The sequence below is a fragment of the Aptenodytes forsteri genome, unplaced genomic scaffold (genome assembly GCF_000699145.1).
Source record: "Aptenodytes forsteri isolate BGI_AS27 unplaced genomic scaffold, ASM69914v1 Scaffold167, whole genome shotgun sequence".
NCBI lineage: Eukaryota > Metazoa > Chordata > Aves > Sphenisciformes > Spheniscidae > Aptenodytes > Aptenodytes forsteri.
The window spans coordinates 1,229,255-1,250,291 of record NW_008795926.1 but is presented as its reverse complement, the minus strand read 5'-3'; the positions used below and the strand labels follow the sequence as shown (position 1 = coordinate 1,250,291).

Here is a 21,037-nt window from a genome sequence, read left to right as displayed (position 1 = left end):
AATCTTCAATTCACCCTCTGGTGTCTCCTGCCAAAATAACTTAAGGCAATTCCTCCCCCATATGCTATCCATCCTGTCTTCTACAAAGAATTTTTAAATCAATACAATACAATGACATGATTTAGGTCTATCCCCTCAGTTTTATACCTTTCATTAATAATCATAGAAAATGTGTATTCAAAAAGATGCTTTAGCAGGTATCCAATTTTAAGTCTATGGGAATGATCATGTGGGCTTAAAATTAAATTAAGCACCTTGCAAGACCGCGTTAATCTTAAAGCGTAATTCTGTGATTCTGAAGCACTGTTCTGGTTGCTTCACTCCTGCATGTAATCCCAGTGATTTTACTGGGAATAATGCAGCAGGAATGTAATTGCAGAACTGAAACATTAGAGAAATCTTTAAGGACAAGAACCATAATTTCCATTTTCAAAGTGTCTAAAGTCAGAGACAAAAAATGTGTTGTATAAATCAGACGAAGAAAAGCATTCCTAATTTAAACAATGCAATGTTTTCAGATTCTATACACTTACGTCTACTTTCTTTTGGAGATTTAAGCTTCTTACAGCTTTTCTTGCTAGATGAAGTGCATGATTGTCATCCAAAGCATAATGATCTGTTACACCAGATTTTCTGTACATAAGTAACAATAGCAATATGAAGACTTAAAAAAAAAAAATCTGACAATGAAAATTTGAAGTTTTAAAAAATTTTAAGACTTTAAAAGTTTTATTTATCTTTAAAATATAGATGCCACAATACAGCTCCCCATGTTTTGTTATGGAGTTTATTTACTTTCAAAATAAAACCCATGCCTGAACTTTTTTTTGAAACAGTACATCTGAGTTATCAGACACGACATAGAATAGCAACTCTATGAAGTAAAAAATCTAAATGACAATATAAAAGATGACAAACATTGTTCAAATGAAATTAAAATTCATTTGAAATAATAAAGAAAACATGTTTACAGAAATGTTATGAACTGCCCTTAAAAATAATTATTCTCTTCAGTAAACTGAATTAAAATTAAGTACAGTAATACTTAACCTATTGTACAGTAATACCTAACTTTGTTTACTATTCTTTTCATTTTAGAACTAGAAAGTGCGTAGAATTCTTTGTTTTGATAACAAGTATTCCCTTACAAAAACACAAGCTATTTTCATCTTGTTTGTAACAGGTTCTAACTGACAGTAAGAAAGACACAATCTGCAAAATATGTTCTCTTTCTCAGTGTGTATTATTCTATTAACACTCAGTATTAAACAGTACAGAAAAGTCTTCCATATTATGCGTGATGCTGCAGTACAATAGACACAAAAGTATTTTAAAGTAGTAAATGAAAGAAACAAGATCCTAACTAGAGTAACTTAAGGTAACTATGCTACTCTAGCAATAAAATGGTTCATCAGCACCAAATAAGGACACAGAAGATCTTAATTTTCAAAATCTAAATCTAGTTTAAAAAAGATCTACATATAAATTAAAAAAATAAAATAAAATATACCCTACTAAAGTCTAAAGGATGGAAGAAATTAACTCTGGGAAAATATTTCTTTAAACCTGCAGTTAAGATCTGCCCCTCCAAGATCCTCTGCTGATACCTCTTCACCTGTTGCTGCTTTAACCTACCACAAGAAAAGGAAAATGAGCTTTAGAGTTGACACTTGTCTTGCATTAATGTTTATACTGGCTTAATTATAGCAATAAGAGATTTTCACAAAATGCTTCTTCATTAATAACATTTCCTCAGTTACTCTGTCTCAGAGCATATAAAATGTGACAACACAGAGTCTTGTCAAAATTATTTAATTTCTCTGACTTTGTATCCTTATTCTAGCATTAATATGTAGTTTTTATTGAGAAAGATTCTCCACTTACTGTTGTATTTATTGCTGTGTCCATTATTAGTGTGAGTATACTTACACACCCTTTAGATATATGAACATGCATTTTCACAAAAAGTTTTTTAGCCCTTAACAAGCAATTTCAAACATGATACTTTCCTGCATTGTTTCAAACAAACAATACCTCAGTTGAAATTTAGCATTCTTTGACTTTGCTTTCTCTATACAAACTCTTCTTCCATGAATTTTAACTTATTTAAATATTATCCATAAAACAATCATTAGGAGTTTTTATTTTCTAAATCTTCCATTAAACACACAATAATTTAGTAAGAATAATTTTCTTTAAAAAAGCATATTAATGGCATAAAACTGTTTGGATCAAGTATGACGTCTCCATAAAAATACCTGGAATGCACAATCTAAATCCTAGATCTGTCAAATCTTAGACCTGACAGGGTAATTCGAGAGTGAGTGCACTCCTCCTTAAAACAAAGCAGTATCATTTACTGCATGGTAAAAAACCAAACTTCTTGATGCATTTCTACTCTACCGTAAGTCCTTTGAAAAGGATTCCTTGCAAGCTGGTGAAACCATTATTCATCACGCACGGAGAGTACAGAGGTAGTGTAAGAGACAAGGGAAGAGAAAACTATCATCACTTCTAAAACAGATTTCAGTTTCCAAGTTTTGTGCCTAAAACCGAAGCACACTAAATACATAAATACACACACACGCACACCTCCAAACTGTCAAGTTTGTAAAATTAAGCATAGATATTTCTTCACTAGTAGGATTTTTGCTTTTAAATTTGAATGGCTACCCATGTAATATGAAAGTGTGGCATTCTGATACTAATTAATGAAAAGTTTCTGTCAGAGACATAATTAACTTGAGTCTTCATCAAACAACAAACAGAAGAACATATTTTTAAGAGAAATTAGGAAAAATTTCTTCACCGAAAGGGTTATCAAGCACTGGAACAGGCTGCCCAGGGAAGTGGTTGAGTCACCATCCCTGGAGGTATTTGAAAGACATGGAGATGTGGCACTTAAGTACATGGTTTAGTGGTGGACTTGGCAGTGTTAGGTTTACAGTCAGACTCGATGATCTTAAGGGCCTATTCCAACCTAAATGATTCTGTGATTCTATTCTATGATTCTATGAAACAATTCTATATCTCTCTCTTTATGTGTCTGACACAGTATGCAGTTATATTACAATTGTGTGACTACTGCAGAACTTTGAACAAATCTGAATAGAGCACTGATTTCTATTAGTGCTGAAATCTATACACTCATTTTAATGAACTTTACAAAAACGGCTTTTTTCCTCTTCCACAGAGGTGAAGTTTTCCTTCTACAAATCACAGAATCGGAGTTGTGGAGTCAGTCAGCCACCCTGGGAGATTGTCTAGTTTAACTCCCCTGCTCAAAGCAGGGTCAACCAGAGGAGGTTGCTCACGAGCATGTACAGTTAAGTTTTGAATATCTCCAAGGATGGAGACTCCATAACCTCTCTGGACAACTTTGTTCAGCATGACCACCCCTGCAGTAAAAAAGTGTTTTGTTACATCTAAATAGAATTTCCTATATTTCATTTTGTGCCCTGTAGCCTCCTGATCTGTCACTGAGCACCAAGGAGAAGTCTGGCTCTACTATCTTTACTCCCCCCTGCAAGGTATTCATACACATGGATAGATTCTCCTTGAGCCATCTCTTCACCAGGCTAAAAAGTCCCAGCTCTCTCAGCCTCTCCTCATATCACAGATGCTCCAGTCTCTTCATCATCCTCATGGACCTCCACTGACTCACTTGAGTATGTCCATGTCTGTCTTGGTCTGGAAAGCCCAGAGCTGGACTTACCACCCCAAATGTGTCTTACAAGGGCTGAGTAGATGGGAAGGATCACCACCCTTGACTTGCTGGAAACACTCTCCCTAATGCATGCCCAGGATGTTGCTCGTTGCCTTTGCTGCAAGGGCACATTGCTGGCTCATGTTCAACTTGGTGCTCACCGGGACCTACAGTGCCTTTTCTGCCAAGCATCTTCCCAGCTGGTTGGTCCCCAGCCTGTTCTGGTGGCCAGGATTATTCCTTCCATGGAGCATTTGCCTGCTGTGTTTAACTTCAAAAGGTTCTATTCAGCCCCCTTCTCCAGCCTGTTGAGGTCCCTCTGAAAGGCAGCACAATCATCTGCTCTATTAAAGACTCCTCACAGGTTTTTATCATCTGCAAATTTGCTGATGGTGAACTTTGGACCATTGTCCAGGTCACCAATGAAGATGTTAAACAGTACTGGTCTTAGTACTCCCCTCTGGGGTACACTACTAGTGACTGACCTCCAGCTTGAGCCCAGCAGTTCAGCCAGTTCTCAGACTACCCCACTGCCCATTTACCCAGTCTGTAGTTCATCAGTTTGTCGAGGATGTTACGGAAGACAGTGTCAAAAGTCAAAGTCAACATAAACAACATCCACTGCTCTCTCTGCTTCCCCTGAGCCAGTCATCTCAGCATAGAGGGCTATCAGTTTGGTCAGGCCTGATGTCCCCATTGTAAATCCATGCCGACTACTCGCAGTCACCTCCTTGTCCGTAGTGGTTTTGGAAATAGCTTCCAGGATTATTTGTTCCACCACCTTCCCAGGTACTGCAGTGCAACAGAGCATTCTACAAACCGCAGTTTAAATAGTACTAACTTTCTTAAAGTTCATTAAATTCTAACAGACTGCAAATAGAGCCTTGACAAGACATGTGAAGATTTTCAAAGAAATCCCTGTTCAAGCTACTTCAGCTAGCAATCATCAGGAAAAATAAACAAAAACTTTAGATAGAATGTGCATTTCCCACTATAGATCAGGCTGACACGTAGAAGAGTCCCCAGCATATAAATACACATGAATTTGACAAACTTATCCTTTTTTACCAGACTTTCCTTCACCACTGAGCACAGAAAGTAGCAAATTTTCCCTGGGGAAGGAAGACTCAGAAGTTTCTGGAATGGGATGGAGAAGCCTACAGGTCAACACAGCATCCTGAGCTACCAAGCAGTATTACCAAGGGTGAGGATATAGATTACTCAGCTTGGGGAGTGCAGAAGAATGGCCCTAGATATTACTGCTACTGTGACACTTCTCTTACTATTGAGATCTATCTGTTCATGAAGTCATTACTCCTCACCTTTCTAAAAAGAAGGCCAAGGAAACTTGTGCTTTATACTTTGGACTGCACCGGCGATTCACTTTTTTTTAGCATACACATCCCAATTATAACTATCATCAGGGATTTTCTTTCACTTCCTTAGGATGTTTTCTTTTAGGCAGGTGAGCGATAAAATCCAATCCAATTTTCTTCATATAGCAAAGACATTTTGGGGAACAGAGCATACACAATAATGGCTACAATATCTGCTACAACATGGAATGGAAGTTTCTATGGGAGCCTGAAGTAATTTTGATGCTTAGAGAAAGGCAAGCAAAATATTTTCAGTGAGAACATGAAAAGCTCTACCAAACAGAAAAGCTGACAGGTAGTGATATTAAAGTTTGATCTATACACACAAAGATAAGGATCATTACATCTGCAGGTTGCTAAGGAACAAATTAAATTGGAGGATAGTTGTGAAATCTTCCTCGGGAAGTGGAGAAAAGTTTTCATCCTTTCTAACTTCACAACATCCTTGCAGTCGCTGACTTGCCTAGTGAAGTCTTCCCTTTGAGACCCGACTCAGGCCACCCTTTTTCAGCTGCCTATCCTGGCAAAAGTCTCCTGCGCTACATCTCAGTGATACACATGTATGGCCTAAATTCCCTTGCGATGTTAAATGATTACCATCCTCCTAGAACAAGAGAGTCCGGTTCCCTTTTTTTCAGCTTCCTAGCCAGCTTCCTGGGTAGTACTGGGTATTAGCTGTCTTATTTTGTATCTGCTTAATGCTGGAGATTGAAAGAAACTTTCTTTAAGTAATCTCTCCAGGACACATTACTCCGTGCACCCAAGGGGTCTCCCAGGGTCTGATGAACCCTTCCAGCTCTAACATAGCTCCAAGCAGAATCACTCAAGGTGCACAGCACTCTGCAGCACTCTTGCCAATGGAAATGCCATGTCAGAAGAGCTGAGTTTACTCAGGTCTTTCAGATTTACTAGCTGAGCTTCTGCAACAGATTACTCTGAACCTGAGCAAGCCCTAGAGGCAGTACTGCCACTTTATATGCCACTGGCTCTAAGCTAATGAACTCTGCTGAACCTAGAAACAGTTTGTACTTAAGACAGCTCAGGTGTTCCTAAACCAGGGCAGTTATTTGTAACACAGTAACAAAGCTAATAACAGCCTGATGTAAAAGTTCATTTCTGTCATCATACGAATTTCCTTATCTCAATAAGATGATGTATGAATCACCCAATGTTACTCACTCAACTAATACTATTCTCAACTAGGATCTTCATTCATATTTATGCCACTTTTCACCAAGAAACTCCTAATATCTAAATTACAGTGATAAATTTACAGAAAATTGCTTAATTTTGACGGAGGATTTGTCTTTGTTTACCTATAAACAACAAGCTGAAAGAGACTAATACAAGATAAAAAGGAACAGAGACATAGGTAAGACGTTTGAAACAATTACTGCCAAAGAAATTCCAACAGACAAAGAAATTACAGAATTCTAAATTCTAATGAGCATTAAACAAATTAGCATTAAATGACATAGTTGCTATTAATTACTTCATCTGCTTTTGCTGATTACTTTGTTGTTCTTGTCAACTTGGAAAGCCTTCACTGAAATAATAAAATACTTCAAGCTAAATGTGTTATTTTATTATGGTAGACAACAAAGTAACCTTGTACTTAGAGGTGTGTGTGTGTCCCTGCTGCTTTTGATATGCCAGTTACATTCTGAATTTATTTAAGATGTTCTGGAACAGTAATTAGCATTTACCAGCCATAGAAAAGTATGTCTGCATAAATGATAAGACTTTTTTTTTTTTAATGCTGCACAAGAATTTAAAATCCATCTATACACTGAATTTTGGAAGAAAAAAAGTGTATAAAATGTTAAATCCACTTTTAGCATCAAGATGACACAGTGGGGAAAGAAACACCCTAAAGTAAAGGCAAAGAATGAAATGCAAAAATATACTGCGGAAATGAGAGCAGTGCTATACAAGTAAACACGAAATGACATCAGAGGTAGGTTCTTCATGCTTTTAAGGAAATTAACACAACCATGCCTTAGGAACTGGTCAACAAAAAAATCTGTCAGTGGTTGTCTTCCCATAGTTTATGGGACCTGCTACATTTTCCCAGTATCTTAAGTGGTGGAAAGAAGTGACTTCCAGCAGACTCCCCTCCTCCATTACTACAGGAATTGAGTGGAGCAGTATCTTCATTAACAATGCTGTTACAAAGTGATTTCTCCATTTAGGCCTGCTCAGGTTGGAAGGACTTCTGAGAGATATTCGATTTGCACTTGGCTTTGTCACAGGAAGCACACCTAAAAGTTCCCAAAAGACTATAACCGAAACAGAGCCAACATGCTGCCTCAGACTGGTTCGTTCAATGAAGCAAATACTTGACTATTTCAAAAAAGCAGGTTTATCCAGTCAGACTTGAGACTAGAACAGTTGTGCTGGGTGCTGCCCTACCTGTTAGCTCTAGGACTAACATAACATTTACTACTGGAAATTCCTTTCTTCTCATAAAGCTTGTGTTATGTAAAATAATCTTTGTTAGCAAAGACTATTACTTGTATTGGTATAAAACTGAGCCTACACTAGAACATACACTGGTGCAGCTGTTTTTAAAAAAAAACAAACACTCAAGCACTCCCCTTCCTGTTCAAGCCAAGCTACTGTAATCTTAAAGCTGTCTTATGCTGCAACAGTTTGCACAGTCACAAATTCCACTATGAGTTCCACAATAAAGCAAGTTTTAATTCACAGGAGTTCTTCAGGTCAGTTTCCTTAGAAACAATTTCCTTACTAAGAAAGTAAGGAAATGATGACAAACTCCATCATAAGTCATCTCTTTTGTCTGTAAACTGACATAAAATATAGCAGATCAGTCCTGTTTCTAAAGTTCTCTGATCTTGACTCTGAGATATAATCTACATGCTTGTAATTTTTTTTTTTTTTTTATTTCAAGTCAAACCTAGAGACTACATAATTGAACATAAAAAGCATATTTATCATTTAAATGTGCACAGCAATCTAAAAGCAGTACTATAAAAACACCTTAACAAAGTCTGATTTATATATACACTTGTAACAGAGAAGATTTAATTCAGGATATAAACATTCAGATATACTTAAAAAATGCAAACTAATCTACAGAATATCCAGAAATATCTCACCAAGAAAGTTCTCAATAGTTTAAGCTGTACAATTGTCAGCAGCACAAATTTTTTTGGGGCTATGTTACTAGAAACTTCTGTATCCTTACCAGTGGTGGCCCTCCCAAGAATATTGTTCCCTGTTTGCCAACAATAATACTTTCATCAGCCATTGCAGGTACATACGCTCCTCCTGCTGTACAGGATCCCATTACTACTGCTATCTATTGGGAAAACAAACCACAAGTTAATGAAATGTCCAACCCTTAAAAACAGCAAATGCACATGCTACTATTATATATGGTATTGATTTTAATACAGGTTCCGGACAGCACTTCAAGATTATTTTTGCCCGACAGAGCAAACTTTTTATTTATGTTTTAGCTTTTCTTCAAAAAAATAGGGCATCCCTCTAGTTTTCAGCAGTCTGTTAAACTATGATCTTCAGGTCACCCTGCAGGAAAATTCATATATGAAGTACCACGAGCTACGTATGTGAAACATTTGAAGAGGCGCATGTTCTACCATGAAATTTTTTACTGATGAATGGTAAAAAGGTTGAAACCTAGAGGTTGCTCCTGGTATTTACGCTTAAGTCAGAGCTTCAGTTGTTACTTATTGGCATAATTTCACCAATGTTAACATCCTTTGAAGAAAATTCCTCACATCTACTAGTATGTAACTTCAGTTCTTCAATGGATCAACTAATTAACTCTGCCCCTTCAAGGTGTGTGGAGTATCTTGTTATAGGCTTTATAGTACAAATAATCTCTGCTTCATCCTTATGCCTAATTTTGAGATGAACATCTACCCAGTGAACATTTTCTACCAGTAATATTTTGGTGACACTTTTACAAAACCAACTTGACCCCAGACATGATGAATACTGTAGCAGTATATGATCATGAAAGTGAAGTTTCTCACTTCTCCTTCAGGGGAGCTCCTCCAAAGACCCTTTCAAAACAGCTTGTAAAGCAGAAGAAATGGAATACTCATATGGAAAAGGCAGACAATAAGAAAGTAATTGTCTAATCTAACACTTTCTTTCACAACCGCAAAAAAAAAAAACCCACAAAATAATGTTATTTTGCATTGTTTGGAAATATTTCTAAAGCGACATCAAGTAGTGTTCTGTATTAAATAATAATCTAATGTTTGCTCTTAAAAGAAAACAGCACACAGAAATAAAACTTCCAAATCACATTACCTGTATCTAAAGCAGGAGTAGATGAACTATGTCAACCTGCCATCATCAAATCAAATAGCTTTTTCAGCAAACGGTTTTCAGTATCTTAAATTATATTCAGAGTCACATCATTAATCAGCAGTATTTCTGTTGTGCATTTAATAAATACCTCCAGGTAAATACAAAGATAACATATGCCTCTAGATATGGGAGAAACTTGGGGAAAAAGTTCATTTGATTTTTTCCCTAGGATTTGTGGTTTTTTCCTACTCTTAATTTTACCATGCTCGTGTTGAAAAATGTGCCTGCATTTAAACTTTAACTCAGGTGTTACTTTTTCCAATACATAAATTGGAATATGTATATATTGGAAAAAACAAGATCTACTTTTCAAATAGCACAACCTCAAATTCCCAACTAATGTGCTACTTCCTGACTTCATTCTTTGAATTACTGCATAAGAAATTACTTAGCACAATAAAAATCAACAGTTCTGAATGCACATACAGTATTTTATACCCACTGATCAGCTCCCCATTGTATCCATGCAGCATATGAGTGCGAGAGAGCTTAGGAAGCGGCTAATGAGAAGCTAATCACAGCTTTCTGATTCACAGCCATACAGATATCAATGCAATTTAAAGCTGCAGTAGGAGTATAATAAATTAGTCACAGGTAAAAGTGGAGGGGGAAATTAAAAGCACCACAGGCAACTGGAAAAAAAAAAGAAAAAAAGCAAGCACTTTAAGGGCAAAATTGAGAAGGGCTGATGAAGCAGACCTTCAGGCAGGCCACAACAAAGAACAGCACGTAGAAAATCCAGACTCCCGTGTCAGAAGAATTAACCAGAATGGAAATCAGAGGGAGCATAATTTCCTAACACCATTTCCTAATGAAATATCCTCTCAGACAGGGAAGATGATTCTAGCTACCACAGTCTGTTAGCACAGAATCAATGGCAGATTTACAAACGTTAATAGTGCCTTTCTGAAATGAAACAAAGGATAGAAATATCTGCCAAACAAAATACACCTGTATTGCATCCCTTAAATGAAGGAGGCACTTCAGTAAAACATTTTTCCCAGTCTTCTATAAATATTTTAAGAAAGTTAAACTTTCATCAGTGTCAGACCAAGAAAATTAAACTTTCATCAGTGTTATCCCAAGCAGAAATGTGTTTTATTAAAAGGCAAATCTTTCCTACACTTATTTTTTATTGTATAGGAGTACAATGCCACTCTTAATGCAACACTATATGGTAATCGAAATAAAAACAAATTCAACTTTATAAGGAACTTTACAAATACGTTAAAGTTGTGTCAAGTTATTCAGGAAAACACCAGCATGACTTTAGGGCCAGGCATTTCCAGAAAGGTCATGCCTAACATCAGTAATTTCAGCCTTGCAAACTGGGTTTACATATTCATCTTTGAAATAACATCTAAAAATCACTACTCCCATACCAGATAATGATTGGAGTCTCTAGCAAAAATAAGGTTTACCAAAACTTCTCAAAAGATAATTCAGCAAAACAGCCCTGTGACTGTCTCCTTTGACACCTGGTGTTCCACAAAAATGCTGGGACCAATTTTATTCACAGGTATAAATCTAAAGTACAACCTAGACCTATTAGTGACTCCGCAGGATAGCCAGCTTGTAAACTGTCTTTTTTCCTAAATATTTTTGTTCTAACTAAACAGTGCTTTTCCTCTGGAGACCTAGCTAATCACTACAATTGCTCCACTTTTATTGTTGGAAAGAAAAGAACTGCAGAAGTTAAATTATGTCAGACTTTCTAAAGAGATTTAGTGTATTGTTGGAATCTTCAGCCTTGGATTTCTCTGGAGGCAATGTATTTTAGGATTCGTTGGTAGAGGAAATTATGGTTGAAGTCTGACTTGCTTAGGAAATCTGCCGAAAAGGTACCAAGGTAACAAATGTAGTTTCCTCAGAAATCATGCAAAGCCAATGTCTGCCATGTAAGGAGGAGTCAGATGGAATACTGTATATAATACAGACCGGTGCATCTGCTTCACATGGAAATGAAGTATTAGCTTCTAGTTCCTCCTTTTGGACTAGGAGATTCAAACAAGCACAGCTTCTCACAAAGAATAAATAAAAATGGTTCCAGCCCAACCATGCCTCTCGATGACAGACGTTGGTAAGAATGAAGAAAATAAAGTCCTATTTCCACTTTACATTAATGATGAGTTCAGTAGTCAGGTATGTCAAAACAATACGGTGGTGAAATACTTCCATGACAGTACTCAGATGAAACAGCAAGTTAGCTAAACATTTACTCTGCCTGAGGTTCCAACAGCTATTTCTAAACCTGATGTTCTAAAACAATTTTTCTTCTCAGGTGGAATATCCCGGAAATTTCCTTCACCTTCTTTCATCCAGCCAAAAGAAAGTGACAGGCATTGAATTGACAACTACACCTAGGAGCAGGCTCTTGAAATTAAGATAATTCAGTGAAAACACCAGCTCAGCGGCCAAAAAAATCAAAGATGTTAGGAACTACCAGCAAAGGAATAGAAAAGAGAATAGTACGTATCATTATGCTATTACATATATATCCATCATTAGTTGACATATTGAGTAGCGCAGTCTGGCTCCTTCATCTCAAAAAAGATATGACGAGACCTGGGAAAAGGTTTACAGAAGATAAACTAGGTCCATCAAAGGTATGGAACACTTTCTGTAGGAAGAACTGCTAAGTAAGCTTGAATTCTTTGGTCTGCAAAGGGGAGTAAGAGGCAGGTATATGAGAGGGCTACACAACCATATGAAGAGCCTGGGAGTTGACTGATTAGACAGAAACTCTGTAGGAATGACCTGATCGTCTGCTTTCCTGGAGCGTTCCTTTATTTGGAGGAGGTTATCTTCGAAGACCATGGACTCCCCCGCCCTCCCTGGCAGCCTCTCACAGGTCCCTGCTGACAATTCCCCTAACAAGCCCAAGACTACTCTCCTGAAGCCCAGAATCTTTATCCTGCTACCTGCCTTCCTCACCTCCATTGGGACCTTATACTCTGCCCTCTACTTTCACTGCAGCCAAGGCTGCCATCAGCAATCACATCCTCAAACATTTCTACATTCTTCATGAGTAATAGATCCAGAAGTGCACCTCCCCTAGCATGCCACTTGCATCAAAAAACTGACCGCAATGCACTCCTGACCTACCCATGACACAAAAACACTTCTAAATCCAGGAACTGTGACTAACAGTAATTCTGTGCATCATTAATACATTAGAAAATAACCTCATTGTTAGGGCAGTTTTATCATGCAGCACATCAGTGCAGAAATGAATATATAAATATACGCATACCTGTTAGTAGGAAGTATGTCTCATTTACTAGCCATCATCAAAGCGGTCCTCACCTTTACAGCGTTGATGCAGAATAATCAACTGTTCCAAGACATTTCCTAGTGCTTCCTCACATGGCCCTACATACCATGTTGTCAAGTCCCTTTTTTTCCCACTCCCAAGATAGGAGCAGGTAGGTCATGTCATTAACACTAAGGCCAAGAAAGAAGACAGCTTCTTCAAAACTATGACTTTTTGTGGACAGTTATTGTGTTTACAGTGCCTCCAAATCCCTAGACTGGGCCATGAGGTCAGCACAACACAGTGCTGTCAAAAACAAAGCATGGGTACAAGCCTTGAAACCAGATAAAAGCAGCAAGCATAAAAACTAATTAGTACATTTCATTCTTAAGTAAAAGCAAATTACCTGTGGAATTCCTTGTGAGGACATGACTGCTTGATTATAGAAAATACGGCCAAAATGATCTCGATCTGGAAATACTTCTGCTTGCCGAGGTAAATTTGCTCCTCCTGAATCAACTAGAGTGAATGAAAATATATTAACGTGTCTTTGAACAATGTTATATACTTAAGTTGTTGGTAAAGTATCTGCACATTACTTAAAATATACAGCAATTACTATCAGTAACACTGTATGTTTTTCCATAAATCTAGGTATATTAGGATATTCTTCTTGGAAAAAAAAAAGAAAAAGAAAAATAGTAATACCCCCCACGCAATAACATTCAGCCAAATCATTCTAATGGAAAATAAATTCAGATGTGCTTAGAGATGCAATCGTACCTCCCTATACAAACTTCTAAGCCCATCTTATTGCAAAACATTTAAACTACAAACACTTTCAAAGTACAGTTTTAACTCAATTATTCTATTGCAATTCTGTCACAAGTTCCAGAAAAGGGCGAGACTAACCACTGAGTTCGAGAGGTACAGCATGTGTACTTTCACACCCCGATTATACAGACATACCGAAGACCTTATACTATTGTTGTGGATTAACCCCAGCCGGCAACTGAGCACCACACAGCCGCTCCCCCACTCCCATCCCCGGTGAGATGGGGCAGAGAATCAGAAGGATAAAAGTGAGAAAACTTGTGGGTTGAGATAAAGACGGTTTAATAGGTAAAGCAAAAGCCATGCACGCAAGCAAAGCAAAACAAGGAATCCCTTCACTCCTTCCCATCGGCAGGCAGGTGTTCAGCCATCTCCAGGAAAGCAGGGCTCCATCACGCGTAACGGTGACTTGGGAAGACAAACGCCATCACTCCAAATGTCCCCCCCTTCCCTCTTCTTCCCCCAGCTTTACATGCTGAGCATGACGTCATATGGTATGGAATATCCCTGTGGTCAGTTGGGGTCAGCTGTCCCAGCTGTGCCCCCTCCCAACTTCTTGTGCCCCCCCAGCCTACTCGCTGGTGAGGTGGGGTGAGAAGCAGAAAAGGCCTTGACTCTGTGTAAGCACTGCTCAGCAATAATGGAAACATCCCTGTAATATCAACACTGTTCCCAGCACAAACCCAAAACACGGCCCCATACTAGCTACTGTGAAGAAAATTAACTCTATCCCAGCCAAAACCAGCACAACTATCTTTAGGAACCTTCATTTATTATGTGTCCTTGCCTCATGATGTGCCCTCCAGCTTACAGGTCTCCAACTGCAGCTGCCTCTCCCCTCCCAAATAATGAAAATACATCATGTTGTAAGACTCCAAAGAAGGAGAGAATACTAGCAGGAAACGCACAGGGAGGCCAAGCATCCCTGAGAACTCTGGCTCCTGGTAATTAATTTTTATCTACGAGCAACAGTCCACATGCACATTCTCATGTTGCATGACTGCAGCCAGTAATGCTCTACATTCAGCTTCACCACGAAGCCACATTTTGATTCTTTCCCCTGCCTTTGCAGAACTGCGCTCCCAAACCAGCATCAACTCTGGCAACTAGACAAAGTCCAACCTGGTCAACATACCAGTGTTGCGAAACAGGCCATCCCTGAACACAAAAGAAAATGCCCACACCAGTGACTGACTCAGTGACAAATGGCACCAGGTGTCCACATCAGAGAATTAACACCTAGGCAGCTACTACTGAGGGAAAAGGCAGTTCAAATGGCATGAAAATTACATGGTCAGCAAAGTGCTGACCGACTACAAAGCACTCCCTCTTGATCGCACAACTGAAACGAACTGAAACAAGCCCAGGTACAGAAACTGCAAAAGTAAAATAATTCACCAGTTTGAGCGACAAGCACTATATATGCAGGGACTATACATCTCAAAGGTGGCATAAAAAAATTAAACCTTTGTTTCAAAGGCGTATCTATGTCCCACAGTTCCTCATTTCGTAAGATTTTAAACCAGTAGAATCACACATAACTGCTCACTGATGACTCACTAAAAAAGTAAGAGTTGTCTGAACAAATAGAATTTGCTCATAATTCACACTAAAAAAATCATACAGTTGTTTTGCAAACAGGAAAGTTAAGTTTCTTTGGTTTTTTATGACTGAGATAAAATTTAGCCCTCCCCTTGCCTCCAAGACTCTTCCCATTGCAGTGTGACAATCCCACAAAGTCCCCACCCACAGTGTCCCTGTAGCCACCCCACCAATACTTTCAAGTTCACATTTCTCCTAATCCTTCTCTCAGTATTCTTTGCATGCTTGGCCTACCAGCAGGGCAAGAAATTACAAATGCTTATGCTGGCCAGGACCTACATTTACATTGACTATTTAACTAGAACAAGCATCCCGACTGGCAAACCATTTAATGCCTCTCAGCTGCTATGTAAGCTGCTAAGCCAAGCAGAACTGACAAGGACTAACCCACCCTGTTTTTTAAATGGAGACAGTAGAAAGGTCTTTCTCCTCTGATGCTGACTTACGCAAAATCCACAGGAATACACACTCTTTTAAATCTCTCTGCCAAATTTGACTGAAATTGGCTAATGGGTTCTAAAGTTATTGGATTGGGAATTGAGACTGAAAGACAGACATTGGCAGAAAACATTTGTATTTGTTAAAAAACAGGCTAAGAAAATACTGCCTGTAATATACTAAAGATATTTAGCACTCTGATCTTAATCTTTAATAAAAGTACACGTAAGTAAAACTTACATGAGGGTTTGGCTAAATACTGATTTAATAGACTATACTCAAAATGCAAAATAATACACAATGAAGTTTCTGCTTCAGTAAAATTCATCCCAAATTGTAAAAAACTGTTATTTCAAATTATTATTGACACTTCTGGAACTGAGACTTTTTTTTCTTTGGGAAGTTTTCTCATACAGCTACATGCTCCACCAAAAGGCAAAATAACTTCTTTTTTTTTAAAACTGTAATTTGGATTAAGACTGGATGAGACTATAGAATGGATTGTTCAAGCATGACAGAAGGGAAAGGAATAAGAAAGAAGTGATACAGTGGCATAGTTATATCTGTATCTTATGAGCCCAGCCCTACAGCAGTGCAAAAGATAGTACTGAGAAGCTATGGGTACCCTCCGGCTAAGATTTGCCACCAATCTGTAGAGGTAACAGTATTGATGAAAAAAGGACATTTGCTATTTCTGCAATGGGACTTACCCAAATATAGGCAAGGGAGATGATTTTGCATTGCAATTTCTTGAGCACGTAAATGCTTCTTAACAGTGATGGGATAATAGGTACCACCTTTGACAGTTGCATCATTAGCAACAATCAAGCATTCCACCCTAAAAATAAAACAAGTTTATGAGCGAGAAAAATATTTCTAATGAATAAGTATGTTTGTTGGTTAAGAACTGCAACATGCCAAGGACCCTCGAAGCCCTGATGATCAAAAAGAGCCCTCCTCACCTGCATTCCCTCAAATGCACATTGTAACAGCAGTCTCAGTGCTATGATGTCCTGTTTCACAGCCTCTTAACTCCCTAAAATAATGCTGTATAGTATCATATTTAATTTCAACAATAGTCTTGGAGGTACTTTAGTGAGCAAAACTAATTCTTAGCCGAGAATACCACCCTATTTTTTGAAAATTGCCTTACTGATGTACTAATCTCTCTCCCTCATCAGACACCAGAAATTGTGTGTTCTGCTTTCGTATGGGATACACTAACTAAAAAAAAAATAAAATAAAATCACTCCCTTTTAGCTAAGACTGAACAAATTAAGATACCAACTTTGTTAATTTTTTGGGTGTCAGAAATTAAAGACTAAAAATGCTAATAGCTTAATACTGGAAACTAACCAAAATTATACCTTCTTCCTTTTCATATCACCAATAATGTAGATCACTGGTATCTCTCACCCAGATACTCGTCCAATGCCTGTGATAATGCCTCCTGCCGGTACCTCTTCATTACCATACAACTGGTAACCTGCAAACTGGGAGAACTCCAAGAACGGAGACCTGAATAATGACAAATACAACACAATTTTAAAAAGGAATTGGCCATATTTGCCATTGAGTCTCACTTAAAAGGTTAATGAGGGTTTTTTTTTTTTTAAAAAGAGTATTTCAAAGAACACTTCTGTAAAATTTCAGCTGTGTTATTTGCCAGTGTTTATGGAAACTAAAGAGAAAACAAGCCTGTTGCAGTACTTACCTACAAAAGAGAACCTGAAGTGTTTTTAAAAAAAGAAAGTACCTACCCGGGATCAATAAGCCTGTCGATTCTCTCTCTGGGTAACAGCTTTCCTCTTGATGTGTGAAGCTTACGAGCTTTTTCTCCACCTCCTGTGACACAATAGTAAATTGTTAGATTTAGTATGGACACAGATAGATAAATCACCACTTATATTAAAACTTGGAATGGAAGCACTGATGAGTTCCCAGTTTTTGAAGTATGGACCTTAATAATGAATTTACTAAATAATGGTTTTCATTGCAAACAGATTTAATGTATTGATAAAAATGCTTGCTTTTCAGATCTACTCCATTTTCCCCCTCATTTTTTATAGTTAGCCTTGAGGTAAAGACTTTAATAAACAAAGTTGTCTGAAACTTTCCCCCACTGCTTGGCATTGAACAGAAGGGTTGAAAACACAAACACACAGACAGAAGCACAGCAGTGAGAACTACAAAAATACTATTCCCCAAAATTGGTTCAAAATAGCCATCTTGAAAGACTCTACACAATCTGGATTAATTTCCTTGGATTACTCCAAAACCGTAAGCAGAGTTCAGACACACAGCATTTAATATCAAGTTTATCTTTGCTTCACTTCAACTCTTTACTTGAGGTCATCCTAAATCATATCTTTTGCTCTCTAGAGCCTTATGTCATTCAATACTTAAGATTTGTTGACAGACCTCAGCCTCTTTATAACAACAGCTTATACAAATATTGTCTATGTAGACAGATCACTGATCCACCTCATCACTCTAAAATTGTCTCCCCTGTCCAAAATGAAGAAGGTACTATTTTGCTAACATTTCTCCTGAGACTTCAAGATTTCTTTGTCAGCTATGCACCACTGAAACAGAGCTTTTAAGCCTACCTTTCAAGCCCTTTCTCTTACCTCCTTCCTTGATCACTATGCACATCATTTCCTACCTGCTAGGCATGCCAGAAAGCCCACAATTTATTTCTGAGTCAGCCTGTTCTTTAGGTGTGTATATCCAGCCTAAGTCTAAATCTTGTAAATTCTTTCTGTACAAGTTTCTTAAGATACAAGCTCTCATATCCACCCACAGAGCTAATACTCTCATCCAAGTGCTCAACATCCCACACCGTAACTACATTTTCTCTGACCTCCCTCCATCTTGCCTTTCTCATTTACACCCAGAGTCATGCTGCAAAAATAATTTTCTATCCTGTGATTTTTCACCTCTGTGCACTCTGCCTCTTCACACACTAATTGTAAATGCTTGCCCTCTGGGCCCTGTAGCCATTCTATTGAACTTTTCTCTTCCAAGATCAAGACGTTCGCTCTACCCTATGCTAGCCTCCATTCTGTAGACTGTGAGAAGCAGCGTCCCTGACAACGAAACAAACTTGGAGGCATTTAATTTTAAATCCCTTCTTTAATTTCTCCTTTACAGTAATGTCTATAAAAACATCACTGTGACTGCTGATGTGCTATGATTGCTGCCAGTCAGAGATACTAAAAGTATCTCAGTTGCTTCTTGTAGTTGTCATCAGAAATCCATCTGTTGTAACTTATTGTAGCCTGTAAATTCTTTGGGGTAGGGACCATTTTCCTGTTGCACAGCTGGGGATGACTCCGTAGAATGGGATATGGGTTCACAAAAGCCCTACCCACTGAAGTAACAGGTAAAGAATGAAGCATTCATTACAAAGGCATCAAGCAAGAGCTCACCCTCTGAAAGACAGCTCTTACAGAGAAAAAGATGTTGCACTTATCCTTCAAAAGTATTCAACATAAGTACCTAATTCTTCTCATATACTTAAATGACAGGCAAAGCAATCTCAATCGATGTCACTCAAAATGGTGTATTAACATCCTGGTAGATCTCCCTGAGATGGAGAAAAGATGAGGGCCACGTTCTTGTCCTGTTGTCATGCAATGGGCAAGAACAGGAAAACGTGCAGCAGTGAAGGCAGCCATGATCATTAGTTCATGAGCCACATAGGGAATTCCTGAATAGTCTCTACACACATAAAAGACAGAGGTAGTCCACGGGTTTCAGCATCTCTTCAGGAAATCCTGGAGCTTTGTTTCACAGCAAGCAAGAAAAAACACTAAGCACAAAATCTTAACTGTGCTCCGTTCCAAAGCTGTAAAAGAAACTGCATTATGTAAGAAACAGTATATGAAGAGACAAACAGTATCATGATGGACACAAGAAGGGGAGAATTAAAGCTGCACGCTCAACCTCTGGCAGCACAGTTAAGCATTTATAAACCATTTTCATTTTATCATCCCCATTAATTATAGTCAACTGTAATTAATTCAAGTAGTCTTACAAGTCAAGAAGATGAAACACAGATTTCAATCTTTTAAACTATTACAGACTTGCTTTTGTTTGCCAGCACAACTACAGCTGGGGTCTTTGAAAATCCTCTTTGCACGTGAAGAGACTAACATGCAACTCAAACAGAAGCACATTTGCCAAAACAATTTGTTATAAAAGCAGGCAGCAGTGGATGAAGCAAGTGAAGTGGACAGTGTATCAGTAAAAGCCTTTTATTAATAATCCTATTTTAAAAATATTGCCATTAGAAACATACATTCCATTGATTACTAAGATTGGAACTAATTAAAAATTAACCGACTCTAAATATCCAGTTTTCACTATCTACTTGCTTACTTTTTGCCTCTCTGGCAATGAAATTAATCTTCTGTTTGCCTAAATCAGCCTTGCTTTCATTTATGTCTGCTTCTAGTAATTTATGGATTTGCTTGCATTAGCATGTTGCTCTGATACTCAACTGGCAAACAAAAAAAATGTGTTAACACACTAGATACTATGGTAAACAAAGAAGTGCTAAGGGTATGGACATTTTTCTTAGCTAGCCTGAGTTACTGAAAAAAAACCCTAAATTTTGAACAAAGTTAGCTTGGACATAAAGCTTTTAAGATTTTTCAGCTGACAGAAGATGGTAAATCTAGATTTAAGCAGATGAGCTAAAATGTCAGTAGGACTACTACAGTCCAGCAAATATGTCCTATCTGAATGAACTGATTAATGAATGTATAGCTATAGGGGAAAAAATCAAAAGAACAAAACTGGGGTTTGGACCAAATTAAGCAAGTGTTCTAAAATCTAGACTATCATACTTACCCAATCTGATTTTTTCTGCTTGCTCTTGGAGTTCAGTTACCAGTGCTTTCATTCGTTCATAGTTTTCCTAAGTGGGGAACAAAACAGCATTTTAAGTTTAACCAAGAGTGACAGTATTATTTTTTAACAAACAAACACAGAAAGTACAAGATTTATCTATCTTCCAAATTTCATTTAACCTTATTAAATACTGGCTCTGTATTGTCTTTAAAGTAATAACATTTCTACCTATGTACTGGCTTTCCTCAGGCATCCCAAAGCATTTAATAAACATGCTTCACGAGAACTCTCCAGTGCAATAGGATTGTAAAAGACTAGTTCCAAATTTAATAAACAAAAACAGAATTAGTCATTACAGAGTGCTATTCTTCAGGTTTTGTTAATTTTTTGTTACAGCTTTGTTTTTTCAAATCTAATTTTGTCAAAAACATCACAAGGATTCAAATTAAGTGCTGCTACGTCTCTTGTACCAAAAGATGAATGACCTAGACTAAACAGAATTTGGTAAACACTTTTTACATTCCTGTTGTTTGGGTAGAATGTAAAGATAAAACAAAGCTTGTAAAAAAAAAAAAAAAGTCTGGTCTTCTTGCCAATATCGCTCTT

At 37.7% G+C, this 21,037-nt stretch overlaps 1 protein-coding gene across 1 annotated transcript in view; it reads right to left on the bottom strand.

The window, feature by feature from the left end:
* The window catches only part of MCCC2 (methylcrotonoyl-CoA carboxylase 2), a 34,983-nt gene extending 14,424 nt beyond the window's left edge, over window positions 1–20,559 (bottom strand). The window contains exons 1-8 of the mRNA XM_009285029.2: window positions 20,432–20,559; window positions 17,335–17,419; window positions 16,991–17,092; window positions 16,285–16,412; window positions 13,107–13,219; window positions 8,291–8,404; window positions 1,567–1,631; window positions 534–633 (exon numbers count right to left, since the gene is read on the bottom strand). Of these exons, the coding sequence (XP_009283304.1) occupies window positions 534–633; window positions 1,567–1,631; window positions 8,291–8,404; window positions 13,107–13,219; window positions 16,285–16,412; window positions 16,991–17,092; window positions 17,335–17,419; window positions 20,432–20,483 (759 nt within the window). The 5' untranslated portion in view covers window positions 20,484–20,559. The remainder of the gene's footprint in view (window positions 1–533; window positions 634–1,566; window positions 1,632–8,290; window positions 8,405–13,106; window positions 13,220–16,284; window positions 16,413–16,990; window positions 17,093–17,334; window positions 17,420–20,431) is intronic.
* Window positions 20,560–21,037: the final 478 nt, after the last annotated feature.